Raw genomic sequence first — 17,376 nt, forward strand, 5'->3', positions numbered from 1 at the left:
AATTACAGTATTTAATGCTTTTGTTTCTGTATTAATTTGTTGTTTCTAGTAATAATTCATGCAAAATAAGACTCCAACACCTTTCACAACACATGATGAAATGTTGAGATGTGGTTTCATCTGCGATTTGAGTTCCAGAAAACACGGATAGATACAATATAATTATTTAATTAAAATTTTTAGTTCCTCTCGTTTGCTCTCTTAACCTTTGTCCTTTTACTTAATAAGAAACATCTTTCTCATGAGTAAATTTACAATGTGCTCGTGCTCTGGTGTGTCTCCACTCTCTGCCACCTGCAGTGGCGTCTTCCCCACATTATTGGTAGCCTGCAGATTCACCTTCTTCCCCTGTCCTGTGTGCTCAGCTTGGCCCCAGTTTACAAGCCTCTTCACTACCTCCTGGTGTCCACCTCGTGCAGCACAGTGCAGAGGAGTGTCTTTACTGTGATCTGTGCTGTTGATCTTCGCTCCGGCCTCCAAGAGCAGAGCCGCCACACTATCGTGGCCCTTCTCAGCTGCAGCATGAAGTGGTGTTTTCCTCCATGCGTTCCTCTCCTCTATCCCCTTGTTGTTGAGTAACTGTAGAAGAGTTGAAACCACGCTGGCATGCCCACCAGCTGCTGCGTAATGGAGAGGTGTGGAGCCATCTATGTCTTTAGCCCCTCCCTTTGCCCTGTGGGACAATAGTGAGGTCACAGCATCTACTTTCCCCTCCACAGCAGCCAGGTGGAGGGCAGTTTTTTTCTTGTTATCAGTGGTGTTTGGGTTGGCTTTGGCCGACAGCAGCAAGTCTACCACATAGCTTTCTCCCTGGGAAGAGGCTGCCCAGTGCAAGGCAGTCCTCCCCACCTTGTCTTTGACTCCTGTGTCTGCCTTGCCTTGAAGAAGCTGGATCACTGGGCCTGCATGGCCTTGCTGACTGGCAATATGTAGAGGGGTCAGCCCATCCTGGGCTACTGCATTTACCTAAGAAAATGGCACACATCTTTCAGTCTCCACAAACATGAACATCTACAAAATGGACATTATTGACCATGTCGTTTGACAGTTACCTGTGCTCCAGCTCTTAACAACAGATCAACACATTCTGGCCTATTGCACTTGGCTGCCAGGTGTAGAGGGGTTTGGGCTTTGGGTCCAGTAATGTTGGGGTCTAATCCCCTTTCCAGCAATGTCTGCACAATGGGTACACTGCCACCATGGACAGCCAGGTGTAGCGCTGAGGAGAGGTCGGATAAAGTAGCATCCAGTTTGGCCTGTTTTGCCAACAGTGCTCTGAAAAGAAAAGAAGGTCACTATTTAAGATTTACCAATACTTCATGAACTGGAAAATACAGAAAAAGGAATGACTAAAAGTAAATACAGACTTATTAGCGAGTGAGCAAAGCAGCTTACGCTCTCCAGCAAATTCATATTGGACAAAGTAAATTGTGGATAAAAATTTAAGTTTAAATGATACTATAATCCAAAATTCCTTTGCTTTATATTCTGCCACAAAATATGCCAGGGTCACGGGACACAGAAAAGCGGCACACATGTTTACCCTAGGATTCAATAAAGGTAATATGCGCCTGTTTTATGTTTTGTCTTACACTAAGTGTTTTGAATGGGATGGAGATTTTTTCAGATAATTAGTTTTTTTTCCATTGTGGAACTGCTCTAAAAGTACCAAACTCTCTTTAATAAAGATGTATTGAAAAAAGTAGCTGATAATCCAAAGTGATCAGATTCCCTCATTGTGAATGTGTTGCCCTGTCAGCGTGTTTTAACATCAGTCAGTCAGTCCTTGTTGCACGGTTACCTGAAGACTTCTGTGTGCCCCAGCTCAGCTGACAATAGAAGAGGAGTGTACCCCTCTTTGTCTAACATGTTCACATTTGCTCCGCTGTCTATGAGGATGCTTACAACTCCATCATGGTTATTTTTAACAGCCGAGTAGAGAGCACAGCCCAGCCCTTCTTCACCCAGAGCTCTGACATTATCTGTGGTTTAAAAAAAATATAGTGTGAGCTTGCATGTTTGCAGGTTGGTGCTTTATTTACAGATAACACCTAAAAAAAAATAAGCATGGTGATACAGTAGCACACTTATAGATGTTAAATATCATCATAGTATTTTGACTCACCAAGCAGCAGACGAAGAATTGATTCTTCATTGAGCTTAATGGCCTTGTTTATAACTTCGTAGTCAACTTTAGCCCCTGCGCTTAGAAGTACAGTCACTGTTTTCTCATTGTTCCTGGAAACTGCGTAAAACAGAGCAGTTTTTTCATGGTTGTTTCTGGCATCGACTGCGGCCCCGCTCTGCAGCAGCATCTCAGCCAGCCTCCAGTTATCTTCCATGGCTGCCATGTGAAGAAACATTTCCTGCGTGCAGCTCTCTGACTGCTTTTTCTCCTCCTTCACCAGGACTTTCACAGAGTTCAGGTGCTCATTTTCCGCTGCCAGGTGAACAGGGGTTTTGTCCTGTAGATCCAGAGTGTAGATGGGGGCCCCCGCCTGTGCGAGGGCCCAGACTATCTCACTGTGACCCCTTCTGGCCGCTCTATGAAGAGCTGTGCGACCCTTATTATCCTGCAGGTCCACTCTGGCTCCTTTACGGATCAAGAGCTCGATGATGGACAGGTGACCGAACTCAGCAGCTAAATGTAACACAGTCTCATGGGAGGAATTCATGATGTTAATATCAGTGTCTTCTAACAGCTCCTCCAGCATTGCTAGCTCCCCATCTGTAGCAATCAGGTGGATGAGATTGTCTGGTTTACTTTGTGCTGGTTTATGCTCCTCTGATTTTGGTACAGGGCTTCTGTCTTCCTTTTCAGGGCTACATTTTTTAGTTTCTTTGGAGACAAATAAATAATGAGTCTTCTGAGTGATAATTCTATCAGTCATTTTATCCATCCCCTCCTGGTCCCTCTCCAGCAAATATCCTATCAGCTGTCTCCTTGTGTCTCGAATTCGCTCATTCACACCCCCCACATAGGTCTTGATTCGCAGGTAGAGGTCGGGTTCTGCCAGCATGAGACAAGGATGGAAGAATTTCCGACATGCCCTTTCACCTTTGGCCTCCAGAATGTCCAGGACCCTGGAGTTTTGATCTTTGCGAGTCCTGATGGTCAACACGATGGATCTCTTCGCTGCTGTCATGACCCCCTCTGTGACGAGAAGATCCAGTAGATCCTCAGTATGTGAGATCCCATAAACTAGATCCCTTCTCTTTGCCCGTATTACATCCACAGCATAGGGGTTGATGTAGTTTGATGCTGCTTGAGCATCAAAACCCTTGAGTACGTTGAACATACTGAAGGTTTCCTTAAGCCTTATACGCAGCAAGTAATTGTTATATGTGGTTCTGGCCGTGTGTGTGTGTGAGTTTTACCTTACTGCTAAGTGAAACACCTCGCCCTAGCAACAAAACACAGAGAGAGGCCATTCATCATACAGATCTGTCCAGCTCAACCTGCCCTGGGATTATGTGACCAACTATCTATTGTTAGCTTTCATGCTGTAATGACAGTAGTCACACAAAATTGTTAAAGTATAATTTGAATAATCATACACTGTTTCTTTGATCAGTGTAAAATTCTCTTATTTTATCTTATTTTATCTTTTTTTTTTACTTTTGTAAACAGGAACGACAATAACAGGTTTTGAAACATGGCTGTTTCAGGTGTGCATGCGCGTGTGTGTGTGAGAGAGCGAGAGAGAAGATAGAATAATAGAGCATGCATGTGTGTGTGTGTGTGTTTGTGTGTGTGTGTGTGTGTGTGTGCGTGTGTGTATGAGAGAGAGAGGGAGAAAGACAGAGCGAGAGAGAGCATGCATGTGCACGTGTGACCATATGTGGGTGCAGAAGCGGTGCACTCCCTGGATAACCCCATTCTGAATCACACCTCTATGCGACAAACAGCAGTGAGATGTCTGATAACCAAAGCCCTCTTTTAGATGCTTGTGCCATTTTGCACCAGACACAAACCGAACATTTTCTTTGAAGTTCTTTATTTGTGTCAAACATGGGTCAGTGGTGAAAGATGGATGATTTGCTTAAGTAAATGCACAATAAAAATACTCCAAGTAAAAGTCCTGCATTCAAAATCAAATTGATTCATAAAATGATAATATTAAATTAATATTTCATGACTGTATGACATGCATTTACGTGTAAGCAGCATTTTAATATTGTCGGTGGTTCAAGTAGCCTACAGGTAGATCTATACAAGCCTACTTTGTAACACTGCATTGTAGTTTACATGATGGTGATATATTTTAATGTAAAACCTTAATCTGCAAAGCAGGCTAAAGTTATTTTCAAGCAAATGTAGTAGAGCAAAAATGTCCCTCTCGGGTTTGTAGTTAACTATAATAGAGTAAAGTTTATGTAGACCTATTCAAGTTATAGCCTACAAGTACCTTAAAAGTGTAGGTTACTTAATAAAGCCCTTGAATGTAGTCATGACAATGTCATGTTTGTTGTTATTAACAATGCACCTACGGTTACTAGAGATTTAGATTAAGATATTGGGTTTTCATTGCGATGTTTTATTTATAATTAAATTGTATTTGTTTTACATCCAAAAGGGTATGTTTTGTTTCCGTCGTAATCGTGCCATTGATTTGCCCCTGCTGACTTCTCAGGACCGTATTATGCAGAGATTACAGGGTCGATTCACTTCCCGTAATACACGCCTACTCCGTCAGGACGCGATCTCTCGAGCGTTGCCTCTCCTTATATGGTAGGGAAGGACTCCTCTTTCCGGAATGATGTCATGATGCGCCAAGTTTGAGAAATCGGGAACAGGTCAAAGCAGATGTATAGAAAAAGTAGAGTTCCCGTTGTAATGAAACATGCACAACAATATTTCTATCCTGTCTGGACCCAACAAACGAATAAGGCTACAATAAACCATTCATTTTCTGGTTTCTCATTTCATTGTTTATAATCGATATTGAATCAGTCTAATGCCATTTTATTTTTTAATGAATTGATTCAGATTAAAATTGACGAACAGTTGAATTAGCTGCATTTAAGTGTCAAACCATGTTGTAAAAATCTCCAATGTGGATTTATATGTATAAAGAGAAGAAAAAAGAAGCACACAAAAAATAAAAGACATGAAAGGGAAAAGTTGAAAGAAAAGGCAGAACACATCGAACTGGCTAATAAAGCATAGGCTACTGGTGTCACTTTATGCTTGATCGTGTATCAACATCCTTCAATCCTGAACGACCTATTCTGTTTCTTTGACACCTGAAATCGTGTTAATTTAAGCACAGGGCAACAACTGATGAGCCAAAACAACAGTGGAGGCAACATGTTAGTTCATCTCTCAGGTAAATCAGTCTGTGTCGCCCTCTAGTGTTTCTTCATACACACTGGTAGTTCACAAGTGTTCAATGCTGTACAACCTGTATGCCATGATTGGTCTGTGCCGTCACATTCACCTGCTGGAATTAGTGCCTGTGCAGGAATGAGGCTTTTTTTGTTTGCTGGGGGAAATAAGTCAAAGTAATCTTACTTTTAGTAGTAGATCTATACAGCCCACATCTGTTTTTGTACTTCATACATTTGAGGTATATTTACATAATTAAAGGATTTGACAATTTAAAAAAGTTTCTCGGTCATAAATGGAAATTTTGGAATAGGTTTCCCAGCATTAATGATGGAGACAAATCTTTAACAGATTTAGCAAACACTTACAGCCTGTCAGTCCCTGAATTGAAATGTCTGTCAACAGGCGCATATATTGTGTTTTGATTTGTTGGTGTTGGAGCTATCCCTTTGTTTGCATTTTGATTATTGTTTGTTTCTTTAAGTTACTTTTTTTCCCAAAATATACTCCCATGAAACCACAGTGGTACTTTGTATTGAGTTGATATTCAGTCATGTGTTGTCTGTGATGATAGCCTGTATCTATTCATTTGCAATATATGACCTAAGACTTTGTTTCCACATGCTGGGGCTTTCTTTATTAGCAACAGGACATGAATTAATGTTGAAAGCTGAATGGTGCAATGACATGCAGAATTTCCTATTGTGTGTCAAATTAGTGATACCTTAGATATACTGCTCAGTTTAATCTGTTGTAACTCTGTAATAGTGTTAAAGCGTTGTACTTATAGTGTCATAATGAAAGTGGAATGAAACACCTGAGAACAATACAATATCTATAATCTTCCTGTAGGTTGTGAGAGCTGAGACAAAGTGGAGATCTCAAGGGCTACAACCCCAACTTGCAGAACTGGCCTCCATCAGGAGTTAAGTGAACCTGGTCTGCCAACTGAAATACAATCACTTAGCCTGGATCAATATGCCACTAATGGAATTTACCTTGAGGCACTGGGAACTTGCAGGTCTTGCAACATGTTGCAACATGTTTTATTATTTGAGCTCCTGACATGGCACACCCACTCCCCCCCTGTCACACACTTACAAGAAAATAGGCAACTTGCTTCAGTTTATCTGGTTTATTTTCTTAAATATTGATTAGTTTCTGAAGTGCTCAGAGAATAAAACATAAAAAAAAAAAATTATACAGTATTCTTATTACAAATGGTAAACATAAGTACTCCAAGTTTATCTTATATACATATAACAATGAGTGAAACCCCATTAAACAGATTTAGAAAAAAAACAAGTACATCTTGAAGCTTTTCTAACTGAATCTCTTACAATTAAGAAAAAGTACATTGTACTGTAACTAAGTCAGGCAGCTTTTGTTACAACTTTTCAGCCGTTTAGAGTTGGCCAACACGCCCACGTTTGAGACCATTAGGGCTACAGCAAGAAAAGTCTCTATTGCAGGTTCTTCGATCTTCTAATACTGAATTTCTCCGTTGGTGGTCATGATAAGGTCCATGCAGAGCTGGGTGTAAATCAAGAAAACTTTAGTCCTGTCCAGTTCTGTGAAAACAGCACGAAACAGAAAGGTATCCTGCTTGCTGCCATGCCCATCTAGTACTGTCACTGTCCCGATCCCCTCTCTGGGACGCGCCAAGGGGGGAGCGCGTTGCACTCCTGGAACTTTAGCGCGGCCCCTGTCCTGCCAGTGTCGCGCCACATCATCCCAACCCCCCCTCCCCCTCACGATTCGGGGAATACAGCCACTCACTATCACAGGAAGCGTCCGTCTCGTTCAACCACAGTCTTTCCTCTCTCCGCCGCCGCTGACACCACCTCAGAAGGTCTGGAGCTGCTGCGTTAGCATGAGCTGGCACCCGCTGTTGACGTGGTTCATCACCTTCTGCTTCAGCTGGGCCACCTGCTCGCGCAGCATGTTGGCGGTGGAAGCGAGCTCCGAGTTCTGGGATTTAAGGGTCTTCACCTTGTCCTCCAGCCTCGAGATCCGCTCCAGCTTCCTCTTCCGGCATTTGGAGGCAGCGATGCGGTTCCTCATCCGCTTTCTCTCAGCCTTGATGCGCTCCTGGCTCTCCATGTCGATTGGGGACAGAGGAGGGGTCTCCCCCGGCATCTCCGGCACGATTTGGGGCTCCTCTTTAAGCGCCGTGAGACGGGGGAGCTGGGCGGAAGAGGGCTGCCCGTAGATTGGAAGCTGCGGCGGGGCAGCAGGGAAGGACATAGTCGGGGTTGAGGTGGTGTAATTAGGAGCCGAGACGGTGCTGATGGCTGGGTTGAAAGTGTTCAAGTCCTCATAAACCGGCGAGTCGGAGCGCATGGTGGCGTTGTTGTTGTAAACGGTGGCGCCAGCAACAGATGAAACAGGAGGCAGGACAGTGCTGACACTGGTCTGGGGAGCTGAGGTGACACTCACGTTAGGTGTGCCAGGCATGTGCTGGTGGTGAAGCTCGGCCAAGGCTCGGACGAACCCCTCCGCGAAGCCCTCCTGCTCGTCGGTGACATTCTTGGGGCACAGGAACTGGGTCGGGGTCGGCGTGGTGGTGATGAGCCCGTTGCTGGACTGGATGATTAGCCGCTCCAGCTCCGGAGAGGCCAGCTTCAGCAAGCCCACGTCGGGAGAGGTGAGGATGTCGCCGGCTTTGGCCCGGAGGTGAGGTTTCAGGGTGCCCGTCGGGTCGGCGAGGTTCAGTGTCATGTTGTGTTTCAGGGCTTTGGGGTTGCTGAACCCGTAGCCGGCGTTGTCGTGCTGGGAGAAAGCGTTGAGTGAGTCGTCATAGAAAGTAGTTTCCATCTTGGTATACATAGAAGAAAAACCGAAAACAAATGTAGCCTACTTTTAAAGTCTTCAACAAAACAACTCTTCCTCCCCCTCCTCTTCTTCCTTGTTTATCAGTCGAGGAAAAAACACTGGTTTCCAAACGTCCTCTCTGTGCGTGAAAACTTCCAAACTTTGAGTGCGCTCTTGACACAGGAATCAGGACTTACTTCTTACAGCCAACGATGGTCGACCGTTCAGTGCTGAGGTGTAAGAGTTCACAAAGCTTTAGCCACAGTATCCAGACTTGTAGGCTACTGAGTCCGTGAATGAAAAGGCGCCGAGTAGCTATAACTCCTCTCTTCAGACAGCTACCCTGTATGTGGCTCTTTCCCTGCCTGGGTGTGTGTATACTCTGAGCCTTACAGCGTGGAGGCAAACCTTATCTGCTGCCGCTGCCTCTCTAAAAATAGGCATGATGTCATGACGCGACTCTCCCATTGGCTGGAGGGCGTGACGCGGGGCGGGGCCCAGCCCTCCGATAAGGCGCGTTGCCTAGACGACCACCCAGAAGATTCTTAATCTCGCGGTGGATTGTGGGATGAGGTAATGCTGTAAGGAGAACGTAAGCGCGGTGCATTGTGGGATGACGTATTGTTTTTGAATATGTGGTTACCCGCTCGACTGTCAGTGGCGGGACAGACAGCGCGCAGGACAACATCTCCCGCTGAGTCTCTCTTCTCACCAATTATCTTGTTGTGAAACAGCTCTACGATAGGCCTACATCTATTTTCGGTCTGTATTTATTACACTTTGTGTATAGCCTCCTGAAACGTTTTTATACAGGTCGAAGTCTTTAATTTAACCTCATAGAAGCCATTTAAAGCAAGTGAGCTTTTAATTTTATAAAATGATAAAAAATCCCATATTTAATTTTTTTATATTCATATTTATGTTTACAGTAATTGTAAATGACACTAGCCTATTCCCTTTTCCCTTACTACATATTTACACGATAATGTGGATTTATAACAGCCATAACACAGTAGGTTAAATGGAAATGACACTCAATTCAAGTTAACTTAATTAGAGCTATTATGTGATAGGCTACAGTAAGAAATTAGGCTACTCTCACAAAATTCTATTATATTCTGCCATTTAAGCTTTTTCAAGTTTAACTGATTTCAAAATACCATTTTGTGATATAGTAAAATAAAATGGCTCATACAAATTCTCCTGTAATCTATTTTGCAAATCAAGTTTATTCACTTTTAACCAGTTTCAAATTCCCAATATTATATGATATGAGTAAATTAAAATGACCTCCACAATGTTGTGTTCTCTTCTACTCTCCAGTGTTACTTTATGCCAAATCTACACTGCAGCTAATAAATCTGAGCTTTAGGCTAATTTCTGTGGGTTGGAACTGGTTGAAAGTTGTGAGCACCAAAAACCCTGGAAAGAGTGAATGAAAACAGTTATGTGAAAACAAATTATATATTTTTTTTGTGTGTGTGTGCACTCATGGTGGAAAGTCTTCTTGTTCTGTCATTTTGCTTCTCAGTCTGGGATATCATGGTGGTCTCTGGTTGGTGGTTCCCTTTAAACTGTCGTATATAGCACACATACACAAAGCAGTTCCCACATTTAGTTTAATGTACACTGTGAATGCTGAGGGAGTTACAATTTGACACCTGGGCAGGTTAATATAAACATAGGCATATTTACATATATAAGAAATGCAGTAAATCTTATTTATCTGAAGTGCAGAGCCAAGTCCATCTTAATGAGTCGGGTACTTTTACTTACCAGTCTTTTCTTCCCTTCAGTCATTAGGATACAGATTTAATAGGACCTTTCTGCTTTTACCGCTGCATACCACATGTCTGAAAAGCTACATTTAATACCTTTTATTTCTGCTTTAACTTCAAATTGTTAAAGATAGATCTACAGACATCTGTTCGTTCTCATAAAGAGCAAATATATTTCCTTTTATCCATGTCAGTGTGTGTAATTAGTGTAGTGCAGTCCATTGTCCTCTGGCCCTGGTCAGAAATCACAGCTGGTTTAATGGCAGGAGGTTAACCGGTGTGTCTTACGTGTCCCCCACCCTCCCACTGTCTGGGTCATCTTCTGCCCTGCCAGCTTTACTGCCTACTATCTCCAGCGCACCACGTCTAAATATGTCCCCCTTGTGTGACAAGTAAATCAGTCCCCTGGCGCTGGCTGGCTCAAAGAGGCACCTAAGGAGGATAACCCGAAACTATAAAACGCCACCACAGTCTGACTTTTTATGGCTGCTAATGCTGTCTTTATGTACTGTTGTATATGTCAAACCATTACGATCAATAAATTTTGATATAATCTGGTCTAGTTGGTTGATTTAACTGATCTTGAGCAGTTTCTTTTTTGATTTAAATGCTTTAGAGAAGATTGCTTTGCTTTATGGTCAAACAAGGGAAAGGTTAGGGTGGGTCTTAATGAACATACGTAGGCTACACCTTCTTTAAAGGACATTAACAGATGTCTGTCCTTCCAAATGTTGTGGACAAACATATACGGTCTTTCTTATTCTCTCAGTTTCATTCACTTTGTTGTACTTTAATCACTCTGGGGATGAAATAAGGGGAAGCAGAATAAGGACAAGTTGTTTAGTCGCTTGTTTACACTCAGTGTTCCACTGCCACATTATGAAATATTTATCCCCTTTGGCTCATTAATCTATTCATGACTGCTTTTCTTCTGAATCAAAGCACATGAAAGAATCATAAGTAGGTGGTCTAGTGCCCACCACCTGACAGCAGGGATCCTCATGTATGACTTCACCCATTGTCCCAAATAGACGAAAAAAGTTAGAGTAAAACATATGATGTCATTTAAAGTTATCTCATTTAAATTAAAGCCCCTTTCAGAGTCGAATCCCATGGCAAAAGTCAGACCGTGGTAAATTCTGTTTTATATACTTTCAAATAGTGTTTAATACAGAACGCTTAAATGTTTCAATATGGCTGGAGCATTGGATGAATTGGGTCTGCTTTTCTTCCCTGGTCGCCATGCGTAAAGTTATGAAGAGGTAACCACAGCATGGTAGTTTGCCAAAGTAATTTTCTATGGAGGAATGTATGGGAAAATTAGCATGGAGGAACCCTACTGTTTAAGTGATTATTCAACATGAGGTTGGGATATCCTGCTGCTGCCTTGCAGGGCCTGGACATTTGGTCACTTGTGGTCACATACATACTTACTCAGTATTGTCCTTGCATGTCGTAGAATCGAGGCAGAGGACTAGGAAGGAGGAAGTCAACAGTATGAAGAAATATTGCCAAAAAGTAGCCACATGCAACTTCATAATAATTCAAATAAAATGATTTAATTGTAAAATGGATTTTTAATAATTTATCTCATATAAATGAATGAAGTCAGGCTGCAATATTTGAATGATTCAACCCCATCAGTGAAACAAGGAGTCTTTTACTTCTGATTTGTGGGAGACTTGTTGTTCTTACTTAATTATTTCTGGTTGGTGGAGCTAACTGCAGGCTCTCAGGACTTTGGGAAGTGAGGTTTCAGTACAATGGAAAGAGCAAACTACTGTAGGATGGATGGATTGGTAGAGTATTTTGCTACTTTCAAACTATGGAAAAATTTGAATCAGTAATACACGATGATGAAAATAGGTAATATATTACCTTGTTGTTGTGGTGGCAGCCCGGCTGACGGTGAGTGTCCTGTTTTTTTTCTCCTTTTCATCAGTTATTCTGCTTTTTCCCTGGTTTTCTCTGTTCCCTGCCTGCCTCCCTGTGTCTCCTCCCCTGTGTGTGCTCTCTCTCTCTCTCTCTCTCTCTCTCTCTCTCTCTCTCTCCTCTCTCTCCTGAGCCCAGCCAACGACCTGCACCTACATCTCGTCAGCCACCTCGTCAGCCTGCCACACCTGCCTGTAGTCAACCTCATCCCTGCCTGTATTTCAACCCCGGGTCTCCACACCATTCTTGCTTGATCGTCGTTGCTCCATACCCGGTGCCGCAAGTCCCTCAAGCGCTTGAAATCACTGACGATCCTCACATTTCTCCAGTTCTTATTTCTTACCTCCGCTGTCACTAACCCTGTATCTTTGTCTGTTTTCCTCCCAGGTTCACTCACCCCCGTCCTCCGTTCAGTCAGCTGGGCTCATCCTCCGGTCCTCTCCTCCTCGGACCCCCCCACGGCGTCCTCCCTGTTCTCCCTCTCTTCCTCGGACCCTGTGTTCCCCGGCCCTCTAGTCCCAGTCTCCTCTGTTCCCCGTGCCAGTGTTTCCCCGGCATCCGCCTCTCCCTCGACTCCAGTCCCTCACCCCCTTTTCCCAATAAAACCTGTCAAAACTGAACGTTGAATTTGGGTCCACTCTGTCCCCACACCACACCACCCATAACACATAGCAAATTGAAATTTTGACCTGATGATGGAACTAGATAAAAAAATCACCAAAGTCATTACAATTCATCTTGAGGTGAACATACATGTGTGTACCAAATTTCATAACACTCTGTAGTGGTTTTTGAAATGTTTCACTTACAGGCGTCAACCTCAGAGGAAAAGTCAAGGACCCACCAAAGTCATTGGGATAAATCAAGTGGGAACCATGACTGTAAGTATAAAAGTTTGTGCCAATCCATCAAGTAGATATACTGTATATTTCAGAGGATAAGTGAAAATGTTGGAATGCTGTTGGTTCTAGCAGAAGAGTCAGAGAATTACCAAAGGATTAATCCTCTAGGCCATGGATCCAAGAGGTGGGGGACCAACAGACTGATCAACATTTCCATCTGAAATCTGAGAAAATGTTTGTGGTCAAAACATTTAGGTAAACAAACTGAAAACAGAGACATTGTCTTAGTGACATTTAATCCAGAGACAATGATATATATCTAATCTAAAGTTGGGGCTGTGAACGAGTTTCTTCCACATTAATCTTGCTACTCCACATTCTTGACTTTATAGTAACACATTTCAAACATCTTGTTTTGTTCATTGTATACATAGCAGTGGTGATCTAACTCCTTTTCATTTTCTTTTCTCTGCATCTGTGTTTTATTTCCAAGATTACTAATGAACAACATAGACTTTCATACAAACAGACATGTTTTTCAAGTGCTGTGTTCCTGCTTAGCTGCATCCTGACCTTAGGTAGTACAATTGGGTCTTCTGAGTTGTCTAGTCTTTAGCCTTTCCTCCCATTCACCCCTGCTTCCTGCTGAACTTTTTTATCATTACCTCCTCCTCTCTTCTGCCTCTTTTACTCCCTCCATCCTGACATTGCCTCTCCTCTTTTTTCCCCTCTGGACTGGATCCCAAATGTCCTCCACTTATACCCCCACACACTTTGCCTTTCTCTTATCTTTCTCCTCCTGCCTCCTCCTCCTCCTCTCTCTCCCTCCCTGTCTCGTCCTTCTCATCTTACTCCTATCAGTGGTCGTCCAGGCAGCAGGATTTCCCCTGTGATGGAAACAGGCTGTGGCCCAATTGTTTTGTTTCAGGAGTTCTTTTCAGTAAAATCTCAGAGTGCTCGCTCTGTTTGTGTTGGTATCATTTAATGTTAAACCAGTAGACCGACCAAAGCACTGCACAGTATAAAGGACAAGCACAAGTGTAAAGGTAACAAAACATTTAATAAAACAACTTTTGGTCTTCACATCAAATTGAACATCCCTTGAGGTTTACAAAGCGAGTGAGAGACAGTCTGTCTGAAGCTTTTGAGACAGTGCACACTCACAATACTCTTACACTGTGAGCAATTGTTGTTTCAGCTGTTATGTGACCAGACTGTGTAGACTGTGTCCGACTGGCCTGTACGCAAGCTTGCACGCGTGTGTGTGTGTGTGTTTGTACATATCTAGGTCTGCCTGTAAAGGCGCAAATTCATAAAAGTGTTGCGTGAGGACACAAAGCAGATATTATATATATTATATGTATTTGTAATATTTAGAATTATTTGAATTGTCTGCTGGTGATTCCCAACCAAGAATATGGAGTAACTCGGGTAATTTACCCCTGAACACCACATTTCACTTGTGTGAAAACTAGTGAGCATGAGAGAAGAAACATTGAAACACTTAGCTAGCTAACAGATAAATTGTTGAAATAAGTAGCTATAAGTAATGGATAAACAGTTAAAATATCTAAAATTAATAAATGGTGAAAATACATGGTTGGAATAGCCTAGTGACCTTAAAGTAATGGACACTAGTCCACCAGTCTCCACCTAACCTATATCATTAAAAGTGAAATAGAATCGACTTTGAAATGAAAACATTTGGAACATGACGGGTGGCCTCATGTAGCCTACATGAGTTCATCTGACAGATGTCACTGGTGATACACTGGTCTACATGACAGAGATGGAACGGGGATGTGGACTGAATTATCTCCCTTAATTTAGCCTCCAGGATAAAAACAATGATATCAATGCATCAATAACAATTTCTGTTTTGTTTTTGGTCTGTCAAAACAGCATGTTATTCTACACCTCCTTCCTTTTGCTCTTTTCCTCTTTGTCCTTCTCCTACACCACATCTGTCATTCTCTTTTTCATTGATTGCCTCCTTTTATATCATCTTTACCTGAAATATGTGTAGTGCACACACACGCAGGCTTGTGTCTCAATTTCTTCGCGGGGCCCCGTCTTTGACATATTACATTCCCTAGCAGCCATTTTTTAATGAAAAAGGAAAGACACAGCTAAATGACAAATGTCCCTCTTTCCCTTCTGGATTTACAACCTGGTGTAAAGGGAGGAATCATTGTGTTTGATTACTACACATTGAATCCCCCTGAGTGATGTCTCATTGTTCCGCCCTTCACCAAGTAAGGAATGAGTGTTTGATGCCCGTCTTTGACGGGGTTTTTCAGCTGCTGTTTTAATTAATTTGGCCATAAAATGAACCATGATTCCCGACAGCCTCTCTGGTACCCTCAGCTACAAAAAACTTAGCTTTTACAATTAATCGTCGCTAACTACCCAGACTAATCACACCTTAGATTTATTGGTCAGAATCATATGGAATATCGATTGGCTCTCCCTCATTTTGACCCTTTCAGCACACCGTAACTCACTTGGGCAAGTGTACAATGACATCACTGGGTAATCTTCTTCTTCTTTGACTTTACTTTTGCTATTTAGGCTACAGATGCTTTTTTATCACAGCTACGGCAAGAGAACAACTTCAGTTAAAGGGTTACATAGACCGGGATTTGTATGTTTGTGGGGGTGCTTGTCTGCATGCGTTTTTATTTGTTGTCTCAGAGTAATTTAATCTATGAGAGTGGGCCTGGGCCTCATTATGTAAATTAAATAACCTCATCTAAAAAAGACAGAGTGAGCCACAGCAGGACCCTCTCTCTCTCTCTCTCTTTCTCTCTGTCTCTCTTTCTCTCTCACACACACACACACACACACACACTGAAACACACAAAAACACTAACATACAGGTAGGCAAAGTAAATGGCCTTTTTGACACTGCATAGTAGGTTGTATGCACATATGCAGCCTGTGTGTGTGTATATGTGTGTGTGTGTGTGTGTGTGTGTGTGCACTCAGAGACTTGTATGAGTCCTCAGCTGGCTCTGTTCAGCATGTAACAGGAAGGCGAGTGTACGAGTGTGTCACCAGGGAGAATGATCGATAGCTATTAAAACCCACCAGTGCCTCAGTCCAGATGGAGGCCTATTTGTGTGTGTCCATGTGTGTGTGTGTGTGTGTGTGTCTGTCTGTTTAGCCACGATCGAGCACTGTGTTTGTACAGGTGGGACACTATATGGCCGCAATGCTAACCTGTTCCACTCCATTTACCTCTGCAAGCTGGGGGACCTTACCAACCGCACAAGGTGTGTGTTTTTGTTTTAGTATGTCTCGGGCTGCCTGTGTGTGTGTATGTGCGTGTGTGTGTGTGTGTGTGTGTGTGTTTGTGTGTGTGTGTGCAAGTGTAACCTGGAGGTTGTCAGTGTGCAATTTGGACTTGCTGGTTATTCTAGCCTGGCTTTTCAGAGGCAATAAAAAAGTAAAGAGAGAAGAAGGAGAGGAAGGGAGGGAGGGGTGTGTGTGACAGGACTGAACGATTCTTTTAAGTCGAGCAGCAGTTTCAGTCTGTGGTTGAGAGAGACCGAAAGAATGGAAGTTTGTTCTTTTTCATTTACTGAAGAACAGAGAACATAAATATGGGCTTGCCAGAGAGAGCGAGTGAGAGATGCTTTTACAAATACAACGTGACTCAGGGCTTGGTAAATTTCTTGCTTAAATTATGTTCAGGCTTTATTGGATATATGATAAGTATAAGTGAACTAGATCTTGCAGAATGCAGCCCTATGAAACAAGAGCCGTGCGACTGTAAAAAAAAAAAACAAACAGACTCCTCTCTCTCTTCTCTTTCTTGCTCTCTCAATTGCTGTCTCCCTCTCATGCACATGTGCATGGTGCACACACACACACACACACACACACACAGATCGTCCTCACCACCCTGCTTTGAGAGAGCTATGAAACCCGATCACAGATCAATATTGAGTGGTGTTGTAGTTGTAGGGGAGGGGGCTTTGGTTGGTATGGTTATCTGGCTGTTGGTCGAGGGATTTTATACCACTTTTTACAGTACTAAGACCACCATGGAAAATACATATTTTTGATTGGGTGGCAGCTGTCAATTGATATAGCATACCAGGATGCCTTAGTCATTGTTCAGATCAAATGTTTAATCGCTATTTGTTTTAAAGCAAGCTCTGTACCTTTTGCTGAACAGCAGCCAATGTGGCCACAAGTGACTATTATGGAATAATGGCGAATGCTAAAATGTACTGTAACAGTGGCACAAGTAGTGAATGGTTATAAAGCTAACAACTTGACCTATTTATGTCAGTTACACCACAATACCTAAAGTTTGCTTACATTAGTCACCACAAAAACAAACAGCCATACCAGATTAAGTAACACTGTAGCAACAAAACCTTGCAGTGTGTTACAGTAAACAATGGTGTGTTTTATTATTTATTCAACTTTTCATTAGGAAGAGGTAAAGTGTGTTCAGTGTTTATGGGAGCCTATGGGAGTAACCATAGCATTGTTAAATCAAAGGTGCTCATTTTGTCAAAAGTACCTGGAAACTATTTCTGTTTGTTTTCTTTTTTTGAGTGTGTGTGTGTGTTTATTTTGGGCTATAGGCTCGGCGAGGCTGAAGGGAGGAAGGTGCTGGGTGAGTGACAGTTTGTTCTGTTTCCCAGTATTACCCCAGTCACTGCTG

The 17,376-nt window shown here is 42.6% G+C and overlaps 2 protein-coding genes across 3 annotated transcripts; both read right to left on the reverse strand.

Moving 5' to 3' along the window:
* Positions 1 to 216: 216 nt before the first annotated feature.
* On the reverse strand, positions 217 to 3,306 carry LOC119900189 (CARD- and ANK-containing Inflammasome Adaptor Protein). The gene is made up of 4 exons (XM_038714948.1): positions 2,126 to 3,306; positions 1,802 to 1,982; positions 1,053 to 1,275; positions 217 to 966 (listed from the first exon to the last, which is right to left on the reverse strand). Exons 1-4 carry the CDS (start codon positions 3,297 to 3,299, stop codon positions 217 to 219), a joined length of 2,328 nt encoding a protein of 775 aa, XP_038570876.1. The 5' UTR covers positions 3,300 to 3,306.
* Positions 3,307 to 6,449: 3,143 nt separating this feature from the next.
* Positions 6,450 to 8,537, reverse strand: jun (Jun proto-oncogene, AP-1 transcription factor subunit). Of its 2 annotated transcripts, XM_038716392.1 has the most exons (2): positions 8,190 to 8,537; positions 6,450 to 8,101 (listed from the first exon to the last, which is right to left on the reverse strand). In XM_038716392.1, the coding sequence occupies exon 2, from the start codon at positions 8,048 to 8,050 to the stop codon at positions 7,175 to 7,177; it is 876 nt and encodes a 291-aa protein (XP_038572320.1). In that variant the 5' UTR covers positions 8,051 to 8,101; positions 8,190 to 8,537; the 3' UTR covers positions 6,450 to 7,174. The 2 variants fall into 2 exon arrangements, with proteins under 2 accessions (XP_038572320.1, XP_038572319.1); XM_038716391.1 differs by having other exon boundaries at positions 6,450 to 8,537.
* Between the last annotated feature and the right edge of the window lie 8,839 nt (positions 8,538 to 17,376).

This window comes from Micropterus salmoides, unplaced genomic scaffold, assembly GCF_014851395.1.
Source record: "Micropterus salmoides isolate LMB-PRFRI ecotype aquatic unplaced genomic scaffold, ASM1485139v1 Ms_hic_scaffold_13, whole genome shotgun sequence".
In the NCBI taxonomy this organism is placed as follows: Eukaryota; Metazoa; Chordata; class Actinopteri; order Centrarchiformes; family Centrarchidae; genus Micropterus; species Micropterus salmoides.

What these genes read in the sequence shown, in the direction of transcription:
- LOC119900189 (XM_038714948.1), bottom strand. Translation starts at nt 3,299, where the DNA reads ATGTTCAACGTACTCAAGGGTTTTGATGCTCAAGCAGCATCAAACTAC. An exon ending in AATTCTTCGTCTGCTGCTTG is followed by an intron (nt 1,983 to 2,125) that starts GTGAGTCAAAAT and finishes TTTAAACCACAG; the next exon opens with ATAATGTCAGAGCTCTGGGT. An exon ending in TGTTAAGAGCTGGAGCACAG is followed by an intron (nt 967 to 1,052) that starts GTAACTGTCAAA and finishes CCATTTTCTTAG; the next exon opens with GTAAATGCAGTAGCCCAGGA.
- jun (XM_038716391.1), bottom strand. Translation starts at nt 8,158, where the DNA reads ATGTATACCAAGATGGAAACTACTTTCTATGACGACTCACTCAACGCT.